This window comes from Camelus bactrianus, chromosome X, assembly GCF_048773025.1.
Source record: "Camelus bactrianus isolate YW-2024 breed Bactrian camel chromosome X, ASM4877302v1, whole genome shotgun sequence".
Taxonomy (NCBI): domain Eukaryota; kingdom Metazoa; phylum Chordata; class Mammalia; order Artiodactyla; family Camelidae; genus Camelus; species Camelus bactrianus.
Window position 1 is genome coordinate 79,852,908 of NC_133575.1, and position 19,950 is coordinate 79,872,857.

The following is a 19,950-nucleotide window of genomic DNA, read 5'->3' on the forward strand; positions in this document are numbered from 1 at the left end:
AGTATGTGCAAGATGTGAAAATAGAACCAGGGAAAGAGTGATGAAGTCGATGAAGTGGTAGAGATGAGAGCAGGGAAGTCCTTCAGGAGCTGGCAACAATTAGGCAGCATTTTGAAGGCTAAATGGGAATTTTCAGGTAGACAAGCGGAGGAAGGGAAATCCAAGCAAAGAATATAGCATGTGAAAATACCCTGTAAAGTGAAAAAGCAGAGTGCCTAGAATCAATAAGGCATAAAGTGTAAAGAAGGCATTGGAAGCATAGCGTGAGTAACATTGTTGAGGAGGAACCATCTAACACAGTAAACATGGGTTTTTCCATAAGACTGCTCTCATGGCTTTCTTCTCCTTCTTTTTTAAGCTTGACCAAAGAATTGTAGAACAAATAGAACCATGGCTTATAGTTCATAACTTCCATAATCAATTTCATACATGAGCACGTCTGCAACAATTAGAAAATTACTTTTCTTCCTCGAGATGTTAGGATGCAGATGAAGTCATGCATACCTGCTCCAAGGCCTTGCCCAGATAAGACACCCAGTTGGCTCTATCTCTATGGTGGAAATTGTCCAAAATCTAGGCTGGAGAGATTAGGCAGGGTCCAGACCATGAAGTGTCTATGATGTCACCATAAGTAGCTTTGATTTTATAGACAATGGATAGACATAGAAGGATTTTAATCAGGGGAGAGGTTATCCTCAGGTTTGTGTCCTAGAAAAGATCATTTTGAAGGCAATGGATTGGAAGCAAGGAAACCAGTTAGGAGTCTATTACAACAATAGAAGTAGCTATGAGAACCTCAACTAAGACAGTGGAAATTGAGGATAGAGAGAATAAGATTGGGGTGATAATTCAGAGACAAAATTGACTGGATTTAATAATTGATTAGGCATTGAGGCCTAATTAGGCAAGAAAGAAAGAAAGCAAGGATCATTTGGAGGTTTCTATTCTAGAAATGTATCATCATGTCATTCAGTGAGAGAAATAATGTAGGAAGAAGAATATATTTGGAAGGGGAGATAATTCAGTTTGGAACATGTGGTATTTGAGCTACCTGTGGGATATTCAAGTGGGGATGTCTAGCAGGTTAGATGGACACATGGATCTGGAGCCCTAAGGACATCCTAGGTTAGAGATATGGATTTGAGACTCATCAGAGAAGATGACAACCTATACTAAGGCTTTAGAAGCCAATATGGGGAGATAAGAATGGCTTTGAAAGATGTAAGAATTTAGAATCAAAAAGACCTGGTCACTAATTGGATAATGGAATGGGACAATGAGAGGGGGGTCTAAGATAAACCACAGGTTTCTGGTTCCAGAGCCTGGGTGAGTGATGGTTCCACTGTTATGGACTGAATTGTGCCCCTTCCCCACCATTCATATATTGAAGCCCTAACACCCACTATTTTTTAATATGACTGAATTTGGAAATAGGGTCTTTAAAGAGGTAATTAAGGAAAAATAAAGTTGTATGGATGGGCCCTAATCCAGTATGATTGGTGTCCTTATAAAAAATGAAGATTTGGACAGATGTATGCACAGAAGGGGAATAACCATGTGAACACAAGGAAGGCCATTTACAAGGCAAGGAAGGAGGCCTCAGGAGAAACCAACTCTGCTGAGATCTTGATCTTGGACTTCTAGTCTCCAGAACTGTGACAATATGAATTTCTGTTGTTTAAGCCACCCAGTCTATGATACTTTGTTGTGGCAGTCCCACCAAACTAGTACAGCCACCAACCAAGATTGAGAATATGGGAAAGAGAATGTTTTGCCTATGTTTTCTTCCAGGAGGTTTATAGTGTCTTGTCTTATGTTTAAGTATTTGATCTATTTTGAGTTTATTTTTGTGTGTGGTGTGAGGGAGTATTCTAACTTCATTGATTTACTTACAGCTGTCCAGTTTTCCCAACACCATTTGGTGAAGAGACTGTCTTCTCTCCATTGTATATTCTTGCCTCCTTTGTCACAGATTAATTGACTGTAGGTGTGTGGGTTTATTTCTGAGCTGTCTATTCAGTTCCACTGGAAAAAAACAAAAAGAAGATGGGGGGAAAGTAGGTTGAGGGAAGAGGATGTTGAAAGAAGCAGAGTTTGATGTGGGACGTGTTGAGTTTTGAGATTCCTGAGGTACCTCAAGGTAGAGATATTCAAATGGCTTTGAAATTCAAAAGATAAAATGGGGTTGTAGATGGAGATTTGGAAATCATTGATATATAGGTGATATTTTAAAGTGTAGGAGTGGATGAGACCACCTGAGAAGTGTATATATAGAATAAGATCATCAAGGATAGGACCATAAGGAATATCAAAATTAAGAAACATACTTAGGAAGAGAACCTAGGGAAGGAAAACAATCAGAGATATGAGATGAAGAGAGAGGCAAAAAACTTATGTTTAACCCTTTAAATCTTGTTTTTGATTACAATTAGTTGAGTACATATTAATCTCAGTCCTCAAATAGCTTTAATATAGTGGAGAAGGCAATACCTTATTTGTTTCTGAATCTCCGACACCAAGCACAGTGCCTGACATTTAATATCCCTGAAATAAATATTTGTCAGATCAAATGGAATTGAAATTAGAACTTCATTCCTTTTGTTTTCTTTTGATTGCTTATTTCTGGAATGTGCAGCATGTATTGCGACTGATATTTTAAGTTCATAGTGAAAAATCATTTCAATGTGTCCTAGGCTTGGTTCCCTTCCAAACCAACCCCCGGGACAATAGTTTTCATTATAACCTTCTGTCTTTGCCATTCTGGATGGAATTCTGTGCACAGAAGTTATATACATATATGGGTATCTCTATGTAACAAATCGCAGCCCAGGAGCCCCCTGGGCTCCCTCAGGCTCTGGTATGACATCTTTGAGCCGTATAAATTCAGCTTCTCCTCTGGCATCTGTTAGCCGACTCACTTGCAACTCCACCTCAGCAGTGGTCTCTCAGTCCTCTCAAAGCAGGGAAGGAGTACTGTGTGCTGAGAGACCATGGCAAAGAATCCTCCAGAGAACTGTGAGGACTGTCACATTCTAAACGTAAGTTGATTCATATTTTTTTTCCCTTTTAAGCAGAAGCATGGTTTCACAGATTTATCGTATTGCAATGTGAACATTAGAAAGTGAAATCAAAAGTGACTTTGAATTATGGCTTGCTATTTTAAGGGCTATTGTGTATTGTTTTATTCTCTCTGTTCTTTGCTTAGGCAGAAGTTTTTAAATCCAAGAAGATATGTAAATCCCTTAAAATTTGTGGATTGGTGTTCGGTATCCTCGCCCTAACTCTAATTGTCCTGTTTTGGGGGGGCAAGCACTTCTGGCCCGAGACTCCCAAAAAAGTAAGTAAATGCACATTATTATTGAATGTTTCTGTTTTGAGTTTGATTTAATTTAGTTAGTGATTGACATGTGTATTATTACTCTGAGAATGAAAATCATTAAGTTCCTTTTGTGTTTCTTTTCTGGTGGTATGAAGAACTGAATCAAGATTTAACTCTTTTATTTGCCTAATTATTTTGATAAGAGAAAAAATGTGTTTTCTGCATTTGAGTTAGTAATGATAAGACGCAGAATTACCCATTCTTTTATAATGCTTGGCTTTAAGAAGTTAAGATTCCGCCTAAAAGCAAAAATGTTACTGTAAGAAAAAAATACTTTCCATCTTTCTTTCAATTATCTGGGCAGAAACTGATGGAAAAGTAATTATACTACCACATAAGAAGAAACCACCAGAAATGGCAGCAAAGGATTTTCCGGGATTATGTTTCTGACTTAATGCGTCTGCTGTGAGGACCAGCAGCAAACTCCTTTTCAGAAGGAGCAGTTCTCATACCTGAATTCACATTTATTTGTGACTCAAAAAAAAAAAAAAACTCTAAAGCGTTTCAACTTCTTCCCAGCCACGATCATTGCTGTCCTGCTGAGACAGTAATGTCAAAAGGTAGAATCAAGTGACACCAAGTGAGTAATTACAGGTATCTCAGAATGCTTCTGATATGAAGATTATTTGGTGGCACTTGGCTGGCCAGTGTAGTTGACATTAGTGTACCTGAGTGTTATTGTTACTTCCGGGCTCACACACAGTGGACACGCTTAGATGTGACCCAAGGAAAATCAGAGAGTGTTTCATGCCAACAATTTCCATTTGAAAGAGAATTAATAAATGTACAAGCTAGGAGGTGTGAAGATGGTTTTCGGGCTTTGCCACATGTTTCTCTCTGAGTGTGGGATGTTGTTGTTGTTAGTGTTGTTATTCATTTGTTGTCATGGGGATGCTCATTGGGATTTGATAACAGATGTAGGAAGGGAAAGGCACAAATCCAGGAGGGAGGATGAAACACAGGAAGACAGTGGGTTGGCATGAACCAATAGGAGCCAAAGGAGTGATAGGAGCAGAGAGGAAAGAATATGGGTCAATGAGGAAGGAGAGGTGGAGGAGGGGCAGGAGGTGCTGTAGAAAATAGAAAATCAACTGGACAAGTATCCAGAAGAAAAAAGAGAAGTAAGGCATAGCCATCTTTGGACTCTTCACCTCTTCTGCCACACCCACTTGGATTTAGTGCCAGAGGCTACCTTATCAAGTTTAAGTAGGAAGGAGGATGTTTAAGTAGGAAGAAGCAAACTTTGTTTGCTTGCATTTTTTAAATTTATACCTTGTTCCAGAAAGGATTTTAAGCCCTATGCATTACCTATAGTTAGCCTTTCCTCTTAGCTCTCTCACTACTCTGCTTCTGAACTACTTACCGTTTACATGTCTTTCTAGAGAAGCCAGGCTAGCAAGCTGAGCAAAGCCACTGAGATCAGGAAAGAAACAGCAAGTGAGTGAGAGTGCCAAAATGCCTTCGATCCAATTTGCTATTACTTAGCTAATTCCCAAGGTGACATGCTGCCCCACACATTGAATCTTAAGTCCTCTTGACAATTACGGATGAGTTAGAGGACAAGTAACCCTCTTGCCTTCCATGGCCATAATGTACTTAACTGAGTGTAGTAGGTAGCTAGCCCTTTGACTTTCATCCATACATGCCTGCCTAACCATGGGGCCAGAGGGCGTTTTTTGTTTTATTGTAGGGATTGCAAATGCCGCTCTGAAAGAGCTTATGTGTTTTTCTAAACTTACAATGCTATTTGTCTCAGTGCAACTATAAATGATTAGGTCAGGACCTTGCTTTTATCTTGCAAGGTGTCAAGCTCACTAATGGGGCCCATGATGCCCTCCGCTTCTGTATTATATCATCTTTGCCTCTCACTCTGTCGGTTCCTTTTTAATGGATTGTAAGGATAAATCCTGTGATTCCTTAAACCAAATGTAAAACCGGGCAGTGCATGCACAACAGAGATGGGGTATGCTACCGAATGAAGTTTATCAAGAGCCAAATCTCTTAAGAAGTAATCCATCTTAGGATGTAATTTTTTAGCAAAGGGATTCTCAGAAATGAACAAAATTATCACAAAGTAATCTGGTAAAAGACAATAAATAGGTGTCTCCTGAGGCAAGTTTTTCTACCATGAACAAAGGTCGTTTGTTTTCCATTCCAGTGGGGAGTCGCAATTTATTGTCTTTGATATTTAAATCCTGGCCTTCACCACAAGCCCAGGCTGGGTCCATTGCAAACCGAGGAACCAGCTGGAAATGCAGATGCTTTACTCTGTCTACTACCTTCAATTCCCAGACACAGAGCCCAAGGGAGCATCTATGTTTCCAATGGCTAAGGCTGCCAGTAAGCCTGCCTCAGAGCTGACTTACGAATGCTGGGAAGTGAAGAGTAGTCAGATTAGTCTTGGAAGAAGATTTGCAGAGGCAAAGGATCCAGGCATCTTGCACGAATTAAAGAGGCTCCCCTTAAGAGTATGGCCTGGCAGGAAACAGCAGTTAGCAAATTAAAACCCAGGCTCTTCTGGACTTCCCTTTACAAGCCTGTAGGACCTATGGGGACTGTCGGGCCCTTGGTGGCGAGAACCGGCAATGCTGCTGTGCTTACAGATGACAGTGATTTGTTTGCCGTCCCGGGGCAGCCTCCAATTCTTAGTGTTCAGTCCTCTGGCCTCCATCACATCTCCTTTTTATTTATTTATTTATTTTGACATCTGTTTATAATAAAGCATTTATTTAACATTCCACATCTGGTGTTGACATTTCCATGCCAGTAAGTTCCCCCCTCCTCCTTTCACTACCTCCCACCTTGGTGTGGACAAAAGGTCCAGAGTCTTGATCTCAAAGAGGGAGTAAGGCATGCTTGACTCCTTCTCCTCACACACCTCAGGCGTGAGGATGCCCCAGCACACAGGAGGGAGGAGGGGAGGGAAGAGGAGGGAGAGGGAGAGAGAGCAGAATAAAGTGAAACAAGGAGGGCTGCCTCTGGGAGGGCTGTTGCACTCCCTTACAGGCTACAGACCCCCCAGCCCACAGCCACACACAGGAGCCACCTGAGCTGAGTGAAAGCCAGTTCATCGAGCTCTGCAGTCAGCTCTCTTACCCGAGCAGAGGGGACCTATTCAGTCCCAGAGATTTTTGACAGTGCTCCACAACGAGGCTCCACTGCCAGGCGTCTTTGAAGCAGATTCCCTAGAGAAACATTCTTGCTCAAAGCTGCCTGTATTACACATTTCACTTGAAACCATCAGCAGTCCACTCCCTAGCTAATTAATCCAACATGGAGAAAACAAGGAATAAAAATGCCAGCCCTTAAACCAACAGATGTCACACAGACCTTGTAGCCTATCCCCTCCAGTCTTCTGTAGAATGACACAGGATGACAAATTAAATACATGAAATGCTGCCATTCCTGCCTGGTGACTTTAGAGTCATTTGGAAAGCAAAAGTCCTAAGGCCCTCACTGCAATCCACAGATTCTTGGGGACGTCCCCTCAGCTGGTACATCCTAGCAGTACGAGATGAGACGTGGTGGGGATGGGTGGGCATCCTTCTGCCATCCCCCTCACTTCACCTACAGATGACCGTTAAGAGTTTCACTCAGGATTGCAAGCCCAATATCACTCTAGGCTGAAAATCCTTTGCCCGGAATGAAAAAAAAAAGGACTTTCCTACTAAGTCTGGATCTAGCTTTCTTGGGCCCATTTCTCTAATGTTAGCATTGGCCAGAGACCAACTTTCTTCACTCCTCTTCTAGGCACACAGAGGATATGACTTTCTTCCCTGAGTTCCCTGGGCTTTCCTACACAGCAGTCTGGTGGGGGAAATGTGGGTCTGGAGAAGCATTTCACACTCTCAAAGAAAGAGTTGGAGTTGGAGCTGGAATCTCATTAGCCAGGGGACTGAACTTCATTAGATGGTGCCACGTCAGCGTTTTTAGAAAGACATCTCTTCATTTTCTTTTCCTCCCAAACCACTGCAGGAGCAAAAGCCACCCTGGTACAGCAATCATCATGGGCCAGCTCTTGCTCTGGGCTACTGTGGAGTGGCAGCAATTGTGTACAGCTGGCTACAAAGGGCACATTCGCATGTCCCTTCATTCTCCTAGGTCAGCTGAGCTGAGCCACTTACTTGGCACCAGCCAGAGAAACCTAGGTCTTCAAAGGGAGCTGTCCCTTAGTGGCTGAGAGGGGGATTGGGGCTACTGTTGGGGGAAAGCTGCCCAGGTAGAAGCAGTCCAATGGTCAACTCGACAGATGCCAGCCCAAATCCGAGCAGCACTGACTTTGTCAACTATTCAACATTGCATCCGGCAAGGGGTGAGAGATAAAGACAAGAGCCAAGCCTCCAAAGCTACTTGGTGACTTGCCCAAAGGGACACAAAGTGCAAGTGGCAGAGTTGAGGTTAGGACTAGAACCTGGTCTAGGGGTTCTTCACACTATTCTTATCTGTCTGCTGCACTTAAGAATAAGGAGTGGTGAAGGCAGTGGGGAGGGGAAAACTTCCCAGCCAGCTTGAATCTGTGGAGGAAAAAAATATTTTTTTCCTTTCTTTCTTTCTGAAAAAAGAAGAATGTCTGTGCTGCTTATGCCAATTTTTGTCAGGGCTGAGAACTGGTGATGGAAGATGCAGAAGTCTGACTTTGCATAAGAAATAATCTGTCTGCTCTGTGTTGGTTAAAGAAATACCCAGAGGCCCTTTAATTCCCACAGGCTAGGTCGGTAATAATATGGCACAACGCATTCCCTCCCCTTCCTTCCAACCTAACACCTGCTAGCCAGCTATGCCGAGCATGTATCTCACCTTTGGAAAGTGTACCTCATAAACAGACAGTAAAGAATGAAGGTGGAGAGCAGAACAGCGAGATTAATCACAGGCTTCAAAAAAAAAAAAAAAAAAAAAAACGAAGCCAAATGTCCTCAAATCCCTTTCAGGACAGACTAAAGCAACTTGCGCCCAAACAGATCCATCACGCTGAGGTCTGAGGCAGCTTTACTCTTTATAAAAAGCTCTCTTTTCTGATCGCAGAGATTGTCACAAATTGAGGCCAGAAAACACAGCAAACTGTGAGAGGGGGATGTTAGGGCTCATTTGCTGCCTGAGTGGAGGATTTAACTGGACTGAGGAAAGAATACTTAGGCAGGGAAGACAAATGAGTTTGCGCTCTCTCCATGTTTTGTCAGGGTGGTCTTCTTACATCCATCACCACGTGGGCTTCACCACATATCAATCTCATTTCACTTCTGAGTCGTAGGCCACCCCATTGGCTTCCCTGTTCCACACTAGTGTTCTAGTAGTTAAAACCAGTCTTCTATGTGGATGGAGTTGGAACCCGTTTCAGTGGTGCTGGAAAGATGCCCTTGCCCCTAAAATATCTCCTATTCCTAGTGCCACTGTGCTTAAAGTCCACCATTAGTAATTCATTTCTTTGAGTAAGTATTACATTCAGTTTTTTTAAACAGACAAATACCCATCACTAATAACTTAGTGTGAAGTCATTTGTCAGATCAACTTCTTTTGGGGGGGAGGGTAATTAGGTTTATTCATTTATTTATTTAATGGAGGTACTGGGGATTGAACCCAGGACTTCGTACACTCTAAGCGTGCACTCTACCACTGAGCTATACCCTCCTCCACCCTCGGTTTCTTCTTTGATATAAGGTACCTGAAACACCATGATGTCTAGACAGCAGACAAAGGTATAGAGGGAGGGGGAAGGGCTAGAAAGGTATAAAGTGAAAAGGATGTGAAAAGAAGAGAAAAGGGAAGTTAGAAGCACCAAAGATGATCTTTCCCTATTTGCCAGTTTGGCGGAAGTGTACTTTTTGTCATACTCTGTCCCTGCTCTGTCATTCCTGGAATAAGACTGAATTGGGGGCAGTCTGAGATGAGCTACTGGGAGCCCCAGTCACACCTCTCTCAGGCAGTCGTGATGTCTCTGCTTTAGTTTGCACCAGGAGAAGACAAAACTAACATTTATTCCTTCATCTCCAGAAAGACCCTCAGTCCCTAAGCCAGTGAGCTTAGTAAAGTCCCTCTGAAGCCAAAGGCATGAGCTCAGTGAAGCTTGCATAGCCATTACCCAGGCACTGCACTCCACTGGGACCTGGATGAGACAGTATGTCTGGATTTGCTCAAGCCCATCCCTGAACAGTCCAAAGCGGGCCACCAGCATCATCTTCCTAGACAAAGGACAGTCTGTTCCAAAAGGACACCTTCGATAGTTGAATTCCATCTGAGTGAATTTATAGCTCCCCAACCCCCCACCTCCACCCAGAATTCACATATACATGAAGTCATTCTGATCCCACTGCCATGGCTAACAAAAAAGGCAACATACATGCTGGTTAGTAAATACAATCAGAACGGATCCTTCCTCCCTTCCTCACACACACACACACACACACAAACCTTCGTTGAAGGAATGTTGAAAATAATCAAGATCTGCTGAGCTTGGCAGTTTCCAATAGGTTTCATCTAGCAAGGTGTCCAAGTGAAGTGCATTGCCAACAGTGCAGGAAAACTCATTCCACAGAAGTACACTGAACTCCTAAATGTCACCAGTATGGTTCCATAGTCTTCTACCAATGATTGAAAATCCAGCCTGTATTTTCTCTTTTGCCCAGGTAGGCAGTGTTCCAACATCCCCTAGTCTCTAACCTCATTTTTCCGTGCAACAATCCATCAGTAGTGCTACTGATGAAACAAACACCCCACCCCACCCCCAATGACTAGTGGTGTCAACATTTGTCTCAACAATGGATAGGATTTCTAAAGAAATTCCCCCCTAGTGGGAGATCTGACAAGCCTGTGTCTGGAGTAGATGCCTCTCTCCTCTCCTCAGGTCAGGCCAACTGAGAGCTCAATTTGTTGCCGTAGGTAGGAGTTTCTCAAGCTGGCCGCAGAGCTGGAACTGAGGACAAATTTATAACTAGAAGCAAATAACAAGCCTAGATGAATTTGCTACCTGTCACAAACCAGGCCAGACTTCCTGTGTTAACTCTGCAGCTGCTGGAAGATTCTAAACACTGCCTTCCTTCCCCTTTTAAACTATGGTCTCTTAAAAGACCTTGCCAATGTTCGAAATCTCTCCTTAGGAAGATGAGAATTGCCATTGTTGGGAAAAACTTATTCGGCAGATACTTTAGTTCTGACCACATCCAAGGCACTGCAGGCCTGCAAGAGGTCAAAGACATTGTCTGGTGTTTTCCTATTCAGCAACTACATAAACTTTTCACAGTTGAAGTAACATTGCTTCTACGAACCCTTCTGACTTGTTTTTCTACTTGAGTTGGGGAAAATTTGACCAGGTTAAATAAATATGCAGTCACAGACACTGGCAGACATTAAAAACAACCCAACCCAGTGCAAGCTCTAAAAGACTGCCACTGGGAACAGGAGCATGAGAAAGCATCGTTCGCTCTGTGGATTACCTCTGTTTTCAGGCTTTTAGTTTACCAAATGTTTTTTGTAAGGAAAAAATGAAGGAATCTGATAGCCGAAGGCCTCCTGACAACAGGGATGAGATAGATTTCCACCTGGCTCCATCAGATCTGGCCTGGTTTGTGACAGGTAGCGAATTCCTTTAGGTTTTTATATTTGCTTTTAGCTATAAATATGTCCTCAGTTACAAGTAATGTGCTTGTTTGTAAACTGGGACACTCTATGGGACCAGGTCCTCTTGATCCTTAGAAAAAGAATTGTCTCTTTTAGAGGGTGGGAAAGAGTCTGGGGTTTTGTTTCAACCGCTTGAGAGCGACCTGATATGCAGCTTTGCCAAGGTGTTCCTCTCGGCAGACTCCGTATTACACAGTGCAGGGCCCTTGACCCAGTCGTTGAATTCCGTATACGGGATAATCTCGAGAACTTGAAGCCAGCTGAATCAGGCTAGGAAAAGAGAACTCAGGAATATAAGCTGAACGAGTTTGGTTAGCTCATAACAGAGAAGGTTAGGGGAAGGCAGTAAATATTTCCTGGAGTTTAAAGGGTAAAAGGAAGCAAGTGAGGTCATGGTAAAACTATTACCTAATACTGGCCAAAGAGAATGGTCTTCAGATTCTGCAAAGGACAGACTCCAGACGACTGAGGCAATATTAAATCCCTGGTTGGATAAGGAGATAAAGAGCACTACTGAAGTGTTCTAAATGTGTTCAAATCTCTCTCTTAGCCCTAGTGAATTTCTTGGGGCGTCAGGGGGCGGTGACTGCTGGGTACTTGGCAAGGGAAGGGGTACCTTAAAGGAGCAGCATAGGTTTTTGGTGATTCCCCTGCTTACCACAAGGGGAAAATCCCTTACAGGCTGGTTTGCAAAATATCATTTGCTATTTAGTCAAGAGTGCCAAGAAAACTGTTGGAATTCTTAGTAATTAGTTCAGCAACTTGGCTTGAATACAAAATCCTGGCTCTGAAGGGATCCCCATATCAGCTGCAGTGCCAAAAAAAATACCTCACTTTAATCTCGACTCTCAGAGAATTCCCAGCGGCAAGCTGCTGAGATGACACCTTTCTACAAAGGCTCTGGAAAAAGAAGGTGCCCCAGATATTACCCAATTCAAATGTCTTAGGAAGGGACATACTGAGTGTCTTAGAGCTTGTTTCCCTCTGTACTCCCAGACATATGACATGGAGCACACTTTCTACAGCAATGGAGAGAAGAAGAAGATTTACATGGAAATTGATCCCGTGACCAGAACCGAAATATTCAGAAGCGGAAATGGCACTGATGAAACATTGGAAGTACATGACTTTAAAAATGTAAGTTGGATATTTCCCCCCTCAGGCTTCCCACAGAATATTAGAACATTTGAGTCAAGTCAAAAATAGCCTGTAGCCTCCATTTAATTGATAAGACAAAGCTCTCCCTTTGAATTCAAATTTTGCCAGCCTGGGGCCCAGACAGATCATGAAACTCATTAATTGTGGCTCTTTCAGGAAGTTGTTTTTTTTTTTTTTTTTTTTGGTCTGTTTTATAGGGATACACTGGCATCTACTTTGTAGGTCTTCAAAAATGCTTCATCAAAACTCAGATTAAAGTGATTCCTGAATTTTCTGAACCAGAGGAAGAAATAGATGAGGTATGTAAGAGTAATAATAGTGGCGGTAAAAGCTATCATTTTATTGGGTGCTAACTGTGTATCAGACATTGTACTAAATATTTTACTCTCACTTGATTCTCACTACGACCCTCTAGATAGGTTCTATTATCATCCTCATTTTCAGAAAGTGACTTGCCCAAGGTTACACAGCTGGTGAAGAGCAGATTGGGGTCTTGAACTCAGGCCTTTCAAAAAACTAAAGTTCATGCTTTTTAGTGCAACACTAGACTTTTAGACTTGGGTATCCATTAACAGTATGTCCATTTGCTTCTAGTCTAGTAAAAGGGGTGAGCCAGAGGAACAAAATCAATCCTGCCTAAGATAAAGTCCTCAAAAAAGTCCCAAGGCCACCTGGGATCCTTACCACTTTTGTCACACTGTGACATTCACCTATTTTAAACATTTCAGTTCCTTCACCGTACCATTTTATGCTGGGCTGCTAACGGAGTAATCCACCTTTAACCTCACTAGGACAGGCAAAAGCAAAGAAGGTGAGAAGCACAGTGTAATACAAATTCTCTGGAAACACACTGCTGGGCCAGGATGGGGTAACCTAGGGGACCAGAGCAATCGCACATGGCCCCTGAAGGCCTAGTGGGAGGTGGGAGATGACTGCCTAAAGTAAGCTATCAGTAAAGCCCTTTTAATATTTTCCCTGATATTCTGTCTGTAATTATGGTGTGTTGTTCTCAGTGGGGGAAAAGGGAGAACCTTGGCTAAGGCCATATTACGACTGCATACCCCGACTGTAGCCAGGAAGAGACAAATGTTGGATGGTTTTGTTTGTGTTAGTGTTAACTGGCAAATCTAAAATGAGATTATGTCAATGCCCCAGTGACTTCTCTATATATTACAAATACCTCTTTCTTTTTTTTTTCTCTCTCCCCACTTCTTTTTCACTTTTCTCCTTCCCAACTCTCTCCTTCTTAATTCTTATCCACTCATTTAGCTTTTTCTTTTACTTTTCTTATTTTTTGGGGGGTGGTATTGGGAGCACTTTTTTCTTTTCCTTACCTGAATCACAGGCTTGTCACTGGCTCCCACAGACATGCCATTAGTATCTTCATGGCCAGAGAAGTTATAGACCTTTGTTACTAAGATTTCTAAGAAAAAGAAGATTTCACCCAAAGGTGATGCTCTGCCCCCAAGGTCTATGGCAGTGAAAAGTTTTGGAGATTTTTCTTTTCCCCAAAATTCAGCCTAAGTTGGATGCATCTGAGGAACAGAACGAGTTGCAGGATATTAGGGATTACTATCAGAGGCAAGAGTAAGATGAAAGGAGAATCAATAGGCTAAAAAGCTATTCTATCCAATACCCTGTGCTGCTTCTTACAGAAAATAATATAATCATTTGAGTAGGGCCAGCCAGCAATGACATCCCAAACTGACACAGCAGGATTTATTTTTTCTGAAGAAGTTAAAGGCAACGGCCCATAATGTCTCATTTTGGCCCTAACTTATTCTTCAGTTAATTTTGGCAGATCGTCGAAATAACACAAGTATTCATCTCATGAGAGTGAGATTGCTTTCTCCTCAAGAAAATCCTATTTTTTATATTCAGGCTACAGATTTTTTCTTTACGAGAGAAATTTGTGGTCCTGAATGACAAAAAGCCTCTTATTCTGTACTTCTCTCTCCACTGTATCCATGATTTGTGCATGTTAAACATGCAGAGCAAGTATATAAATAGCCCTGATTTTGCTAACAAAGCGAGTCCGCGTACCAACCTCATTTCATATAGTCCCTTTCAATGCATCCCAAGGTCTTTACAGACTCAAGGACAAAGGAGCTAAAACTGGAGAGTTTTAAATGACTAGGAGAAAAATTATACAAAGCCATATTTCAAGAACAAATAAAAACACTGAAATCATAAAGCTAGAAAGAAACAAAAGAGAGAAGGAAGAGCCTTATTAAGACTCAGGAAAAAAATGTCAAAGCCCAAGAGACAAATGAGTAAGAGCTAGGTATACAAGACAACAGCTTCCAACACTAGAAACAGAAGAGAAGGCAGTGTTCTTGACAGTATAAGAAAGACTACCTAAACAAAAAACTCTCTGTGAGACAAACTCTAAGCATCTAGAATGAAAGGACTAAAGTAAAAGTAAAGTAAGGCCGGTGAAGTCACAAGGAAGGGACATGATTTTAAAATACACAGGGAACTATATTCAATAGCTTGTAATAACCTGTAACGAAAAAGAATATGAAAAAGAATATATATGTATAACTGAATCACTGTGCTGTACACCAGAAGCTAACATAACCTTGTAAATCAACTATACTTCAATAAAAAATTGATTAATTAAAAATAAAGAAATAAATAAAAGACATCTTTTATACTACAACTATACCATTAACAGTCAGTCTTGCAAAAACCAAAGCATTAAATTCAGTCGCAATTTAACTGATTTCACCAATTTAGATTATAGGAGTTTTTCCCAGCTTGAGATCAAATTTAGCTTGCAACCCTTAGTCATAAGCCTAAAACAAGGCAGGCACTCACAACATCCATTTGAAAAGAAGGAAACAAACGTAAATCACTCAGGGTTCCAGAAGCTCAAATCAAAACATACATGGCCCAGTGGGAGGCCCAGAAAATGATGGCGAGCAATCCTGACTTAAGTGAAAGGGTAACAGAGAAGACTCCTGTTTCAGTGAGCAGCCTTACTTTAGACCCGAGAGGGAGGGACCAGTTGTTACCTCTCCCAGGGGCGCCTGCTGTATGCAAGGTACGGAGCTAGTTCACTGGCAGCCCTGGGACTGGAATTTTTATTCAGATTCAAAATATGGTGTTCCCCAGTGTCCCATAATGTCTCACTCATTGTATTAATGTCTCTGCCTATCTTCACCCTGAACCACTTTCTTCTCTCAGAATGAAGAAATTACCACAACTTTCTTTGAACAGTCAGTGATTTGGGTCCCAGCAGAAAAGCCTATTGAAAACCGAGACTTTCTTAAAAATTCCAAAATTCTGGAGATTTGTGATAATGTGACCATGTATTGGATCAATCCCACTCTAATAGCAGGTATGGCCTCCTCCTCTTCCTCCTCCTCCTCCTCTTCTTTCTCCTCTGCTTTCCAAAGTCTGTAACAGGTTAATGTTCCCAGTATTCAGAGACTACGTTTCTAGGAAAACAAATGGTCAGCTTATATCTTCTTAGATGAAACTGTATATGCTGACTGCCAGTGAGGAGGGAATTTTTCACAGCCAAGTTGTAAATGAGATAAATTAATGCTGACAGGCTTTTAAATATCCCAGCAAAGGTAACGCCACCCTAATGTGAGTAGTGATAGCAAAAAGCTAATCTGTCTCTCTTTGCACATCTATATTCATTGCAGTCGGGCTACCAGACTATTACTCAAACCACTGTGTGCCCAACCCAAGAAGGGAGGAAAGAAGAGCCAACAGTGATGCTCTGTTGTCTCAAGAAGGGTGCTCTATGTCAAATGGTGGCGTTCTCCCCAGAAGATAGGACAGTCACTGCAATACAAATTTCTTCATGGCTGTTTTAGGAATCACTATAAAAGTAATTGAGGGCTAACGGTGCAGAGTAGAAGAGTTCAGCTCTCAACTTCCAGCCAGCCCATAGAGGGGGCAAAAGTCCCTGGACATCTTATTTTGCCCAGCTAGCACAGAATTTGGCCTCCCTCATTCTGGATAGCATAGATTACTCTATTACTCAAGAGAGACCACTCTAATCAATGAGGATGTCTATTGGTGCTCTTTGCCCTTAAAAAAAAAAGGCAACCAAATGCAGTGTGGTATCCTGGATTGGGTACTATGACTTCTGCCTGAGCATCCTTCTTCTAAAGGACATTACTGGAAATAATGATGAAATCTGAATCAAGTCTGTAGTTTAGTTAATTATACTGTACCAATACTAATTTCTTAGTTTTGATCATTGTACCATGGTTGTGTAAGATGTTAACATTAGGTGAAACTAGCTGAAAGGTATACAGAAATCCTGTACTCTCTTTGCAACTCTTCTGTAAATCTAAGCTTATTTCTAAATACAAAGTTTTTTTAAAAATTAAGACAGGAAAGAGAAGGGAGGAGGGAGGAGGACAAAGGGCACTGAATCAAATCAGGCAACCAACAAATATGTACTGGGCACCTACCATGGGTAAAATCACTGTGGGAGACACGGAAGTCCCCTGTCCTCAGGTTTTAATTTAGTATGCTAAGGCAAAGCAGTAAGTGATGCCAAATGAGCAAGGACGTCTGTGTACATGGGAATGGTCAGATTTGTTTTGGAAGATCTCCTTAAAATAACAGCTGCAGAAGCTTCAAAAAGTGGTTCAGGCATGCCTAAACGAGGGCTGTGAGAAGACAATGAAAATCTCTATCCCTCAATGCTTGTCCCTCAAGCAAAGCAGTGGCATCACAATTTTGTATTTATTACCTTAGTTTCAGAGTTACAAGACTTTGAGGAGGATGGTGAAGACCTCCATTTTCCTACCAATGAAAAAAAAGGCATTGAACAAAATGAGCAGTGGGTGGTCCCTCAAGTGAAGGCGGAGAAGACCCGTCACGCCAGACAAGCAAGTGAGGAAGACCTCCCGATCAATGACTATGTGAGTTATGTTCACGCTATTCTAGTTAGAGGAAAACCAAAGAGCCCGCATAAAACTCCCTACCTCTTAGATCAAAGTCATTGAAAGAAGAATGTTCATTGTTTTAACAAAAAAAAAGTATTTTAAGAAATTTGGAATCCTTAGAAGGCTCATTCAAAATCAACCTTGATCTCTATTGATGTATCTCCAAGATCAGGCTCGGGAACTGAATTTCTCACCAGTCCCAATTCCATATAGTCTTACGGTCCTCCCCGGCTTGGTGGACCTTTTCCTAGTGAACCTTCCCTTCCAACACTGGCTTCTTCTTCTTTCAGACCGAAAATGGCATAGAATTCGACCCCATGCTGGATGAGAGAGGTTATTGTTGTATTTACTGCCGTCGAGGCAACCGCTACTGCCGCCGCGTCTGTGAACCTTTACTAGGTTACTACCCGTATCCATACTGCTACCAGGGAGGGCGGGTTATCTGTCGTGTCATCATGCCTTGCAACTGGTGGGTGGCTCGCATGCTGGGGCGGGTTTAACAGCAAGTTTGAGCTTGAGTGCTTAAACTTCTGGCAGCCAACATATAATAAATGCATGCTATTCAATGAATTTCTGCCTATGAGGCATTTGGCTCCTCGTAGCCAGTACTCCGGAATTACTTGTAGGTAATTCTTCTCTTCATGTTCTAATAAACTTCTACATCATCATCAATGGCCTGATTGCTGCTGAGCACACTGGGTAAGTGTTTGCTGAGAATATTTCCTGCAGCTGAAATGAAGCAGATCTATCTCACATGGAGGACGACTATGAAAAGTTGCATTTCATCAGGCTTGGGGAGTAGGAAAGGGCAAAGCATAAGGATTCTCAAATACCGTATTCTCTAGGCTGTATTGAGAAAGTGGAAATAGGGGCTGCTGCTAAAATGTCCCCATAAGTGATGCGTAAAAACTTGTCCTTTTGTGCAGAGCCCCAGTGTTTAATTATCTGAGAGACATATTGTGGACTTGCTTAAGCCACTAGACAGGCAGTGAGTCACAGCAGGCCAACACTAAAATATTCCAAGTGCTCAGACTCAGCAAAGGAGAAAGCTAACCCAGCAAAAAGGGGCCCAGACTCCCCTCCTGTGAACAAGAACTCAACTTTGGACAAAATCAACACTTCATAACCTTTAGGTATGACTTCTCTTTAGAGCAATGCCTAGTTACATAACACTCCAAGGCATTGTCTGGAAAATGGGGACCTATAAATATCATTCACAGAAACAGGTATTACAGGACATCACTGAGGAGTCAAATGGGATTTTTTGCCTCCAAAATGACGAGAAACTAGCAGTATGTCACTTTTTTAAAGGAAGGATAAGGTCTCGTTTCCGATCACCTGATACTTCGCTTGGGAATGGGGAAACGAGCAAAGGGGTGAGGGAGGAAAAGAAGTAGTCAGAGGGGAATGTTGAAATTGGAGTCCCAGCCAGTTGTAGTTTCAAAATTCCTGTTCTACCCATCTGTCACGCCTTCTAGTTTCACTTGCAGGTAGCCCCTTCATTGCTCCACTTCAAAGTTACTATGTCATGAAAATGTCTGTCTGGCACTTTCCATTTTCAAAGAGTACAATCTTCATCAAGATGCCTGTGGGCAAGAAGTCATTTTCCCCCATTTAACACTTGAGGAAGCAAATAGAAGCAGCTTTGCCCAAGGCTGAGTTAAGATTAGCCAGTCATTAATTGATAATTAGTATACATGCTGCACTTGGATTACCAATTTTCACAGAATGAGAGCACAATGAAACAGATCTAACAATGCACCATCACTGAAAATATTTTCTTTTTCATTAATGATTTAGAAGACATTTGAGAATTCTGGAGTCCTTCAATTATCATAACAGGCATTAATTTCTGGTTGAAATAGAAAAATGGAAAGGATAGGAGATTAATTTGAGGTTGTATGGACTTTACAATGCTCTCTATCATTGTTAAATAAATTATTCATTTTTGACATTGGTTTTCAAGCTCAGCCAATAATTTTAAATTCCTGAGACGCTCAATTTTCTACAGTCTAAATTGTACTATATATACTACACTCTGCGGGGGATACAAATGAGGTAGAAGGCACGCTCCTTATTGCCAAAAAAAAAAAGAAGACACTCAAAATAGATAAGCCCATGTACAGAAACTTCTACACAACTAACTACAGTTGTATATGGCATGCTACATACACGTGCACACACACATACACACACACACACACACACACAAGAGGTATAGAACGTTTCATGTCATATGTGAGGGTTGAGTTCCTACTCACATTATTTTAATTCAGGAAGCATTTCTTTTTTTTAATTCTTGTTTTTTATTGAAGCATAGTTGATTTACAATGTTAGTTTCAGGTATACAGCAAAGCCATTCAGTTATACATATACATACATGTATATTTTTTTCAGATTCTTCTCCATTACAGCTCATCACAAGAAATTGAATACAGTTCCCTGTGGTATACAGGAAGCATTTCTTGTTCAGATGAGATACCTTGACCTCCATATCATTTCACAACACTGGGAAAATGTGATCCCCTTAATGAAGCAGAAAATACAAGGATGTGCTTAAAGAAGCAGTCAAATCATCTCACTCTTAAGGAAAAAAAAAAAAACAACCAAAACAGCAAACAAACCCAAACACATGAGTCTGTTGCTTCACATAGGCCGAGGTCAGATTGGACAAGAAGAAAGCAGGGTATCACTCTCCTAGGATAGATTTTTGCCCCTCATTGGTGCTCTGTGCAGACAGGCTCCTTACATCATGCCTGGTACTTTCCTCAGACCAACCCATTGAATCTAGAGCTGTCTGTCTGCCTTCTGCCACCCTGCCCTAACCCCAGGCTCCCCATCACAAGGAGTGACACAAAGTGACTCTGCTCTCCAGAGTCAGAGACC

At 41.7% G+C, this 19,950-nt stretch overlaps 1 protein-coding gene across 2 annotated transcripts; it reads left to right on the top strand.

Moving 5' to 3' along the window:
* Positions 1-2,747: 2,747 nt before the first annotated feature.
* On the top strand, positions 2,748-17,736 carry TNMD (tenomodulin). 2 transcript variants are annotated; one of them, XM_010969620.3, is made up of 7 exons: positions 2,748-3,038; positions 3,206-3,337; positions 11,987-12,127; positions 12,346-12,447; positions 15,338-15,491; positions 16,874-17,040; positions 17,355-17,736. In XM_010969620.3, the coding sequence occupies exons 1-7, from the start codon at positions 2,991-2,993 to the stop codon at positions 17,562-17,564; spliced, it is 954 nt and encodes a 317-aa protein (XP_010967922.1). In that variant the 5' UTR covers positions 2,748-2,990; the 3' UTR covers positions 17,565-17,736. The 2 variants fall into 2 exon arrangements, with proteins under 2 accessions (XP_010967922.1, XP_045363120.1); XM_045507164.2 differs by lacking the exons at positions 2,748-3,038; positions 3,206-3,337 and adding an exon at positions 10,766-10,945.
* Positions 17,737-19,950: the final 2,214 nt, after the last annotated feature.

Excerpts from the sequence above, each read along its gene's own strand:
- TNMD (XM_010969620.3), top strand. The coding sequence starts at position 2,991 with ATGGCAAAGAATCCTCCAGAGAACTGTGAGGACTGTCACATTCTAAAC. Across the intron at positions 3,039-3,205 it reads AGGACTGTCACATTCTAAAC|GCAGAAGTTTTTAAATCCAA; the intron begins GTAAGTTGATTC and ends TTCTTTGCTTAG. Across the intron at positions 17,041-17,354 it reads ACCTCCCGATCAATGACTAT|ACCGAAAATGGCATAGAATT; the intron begins GTGAGTTATGTT and ends TTCTTCTTTCAG.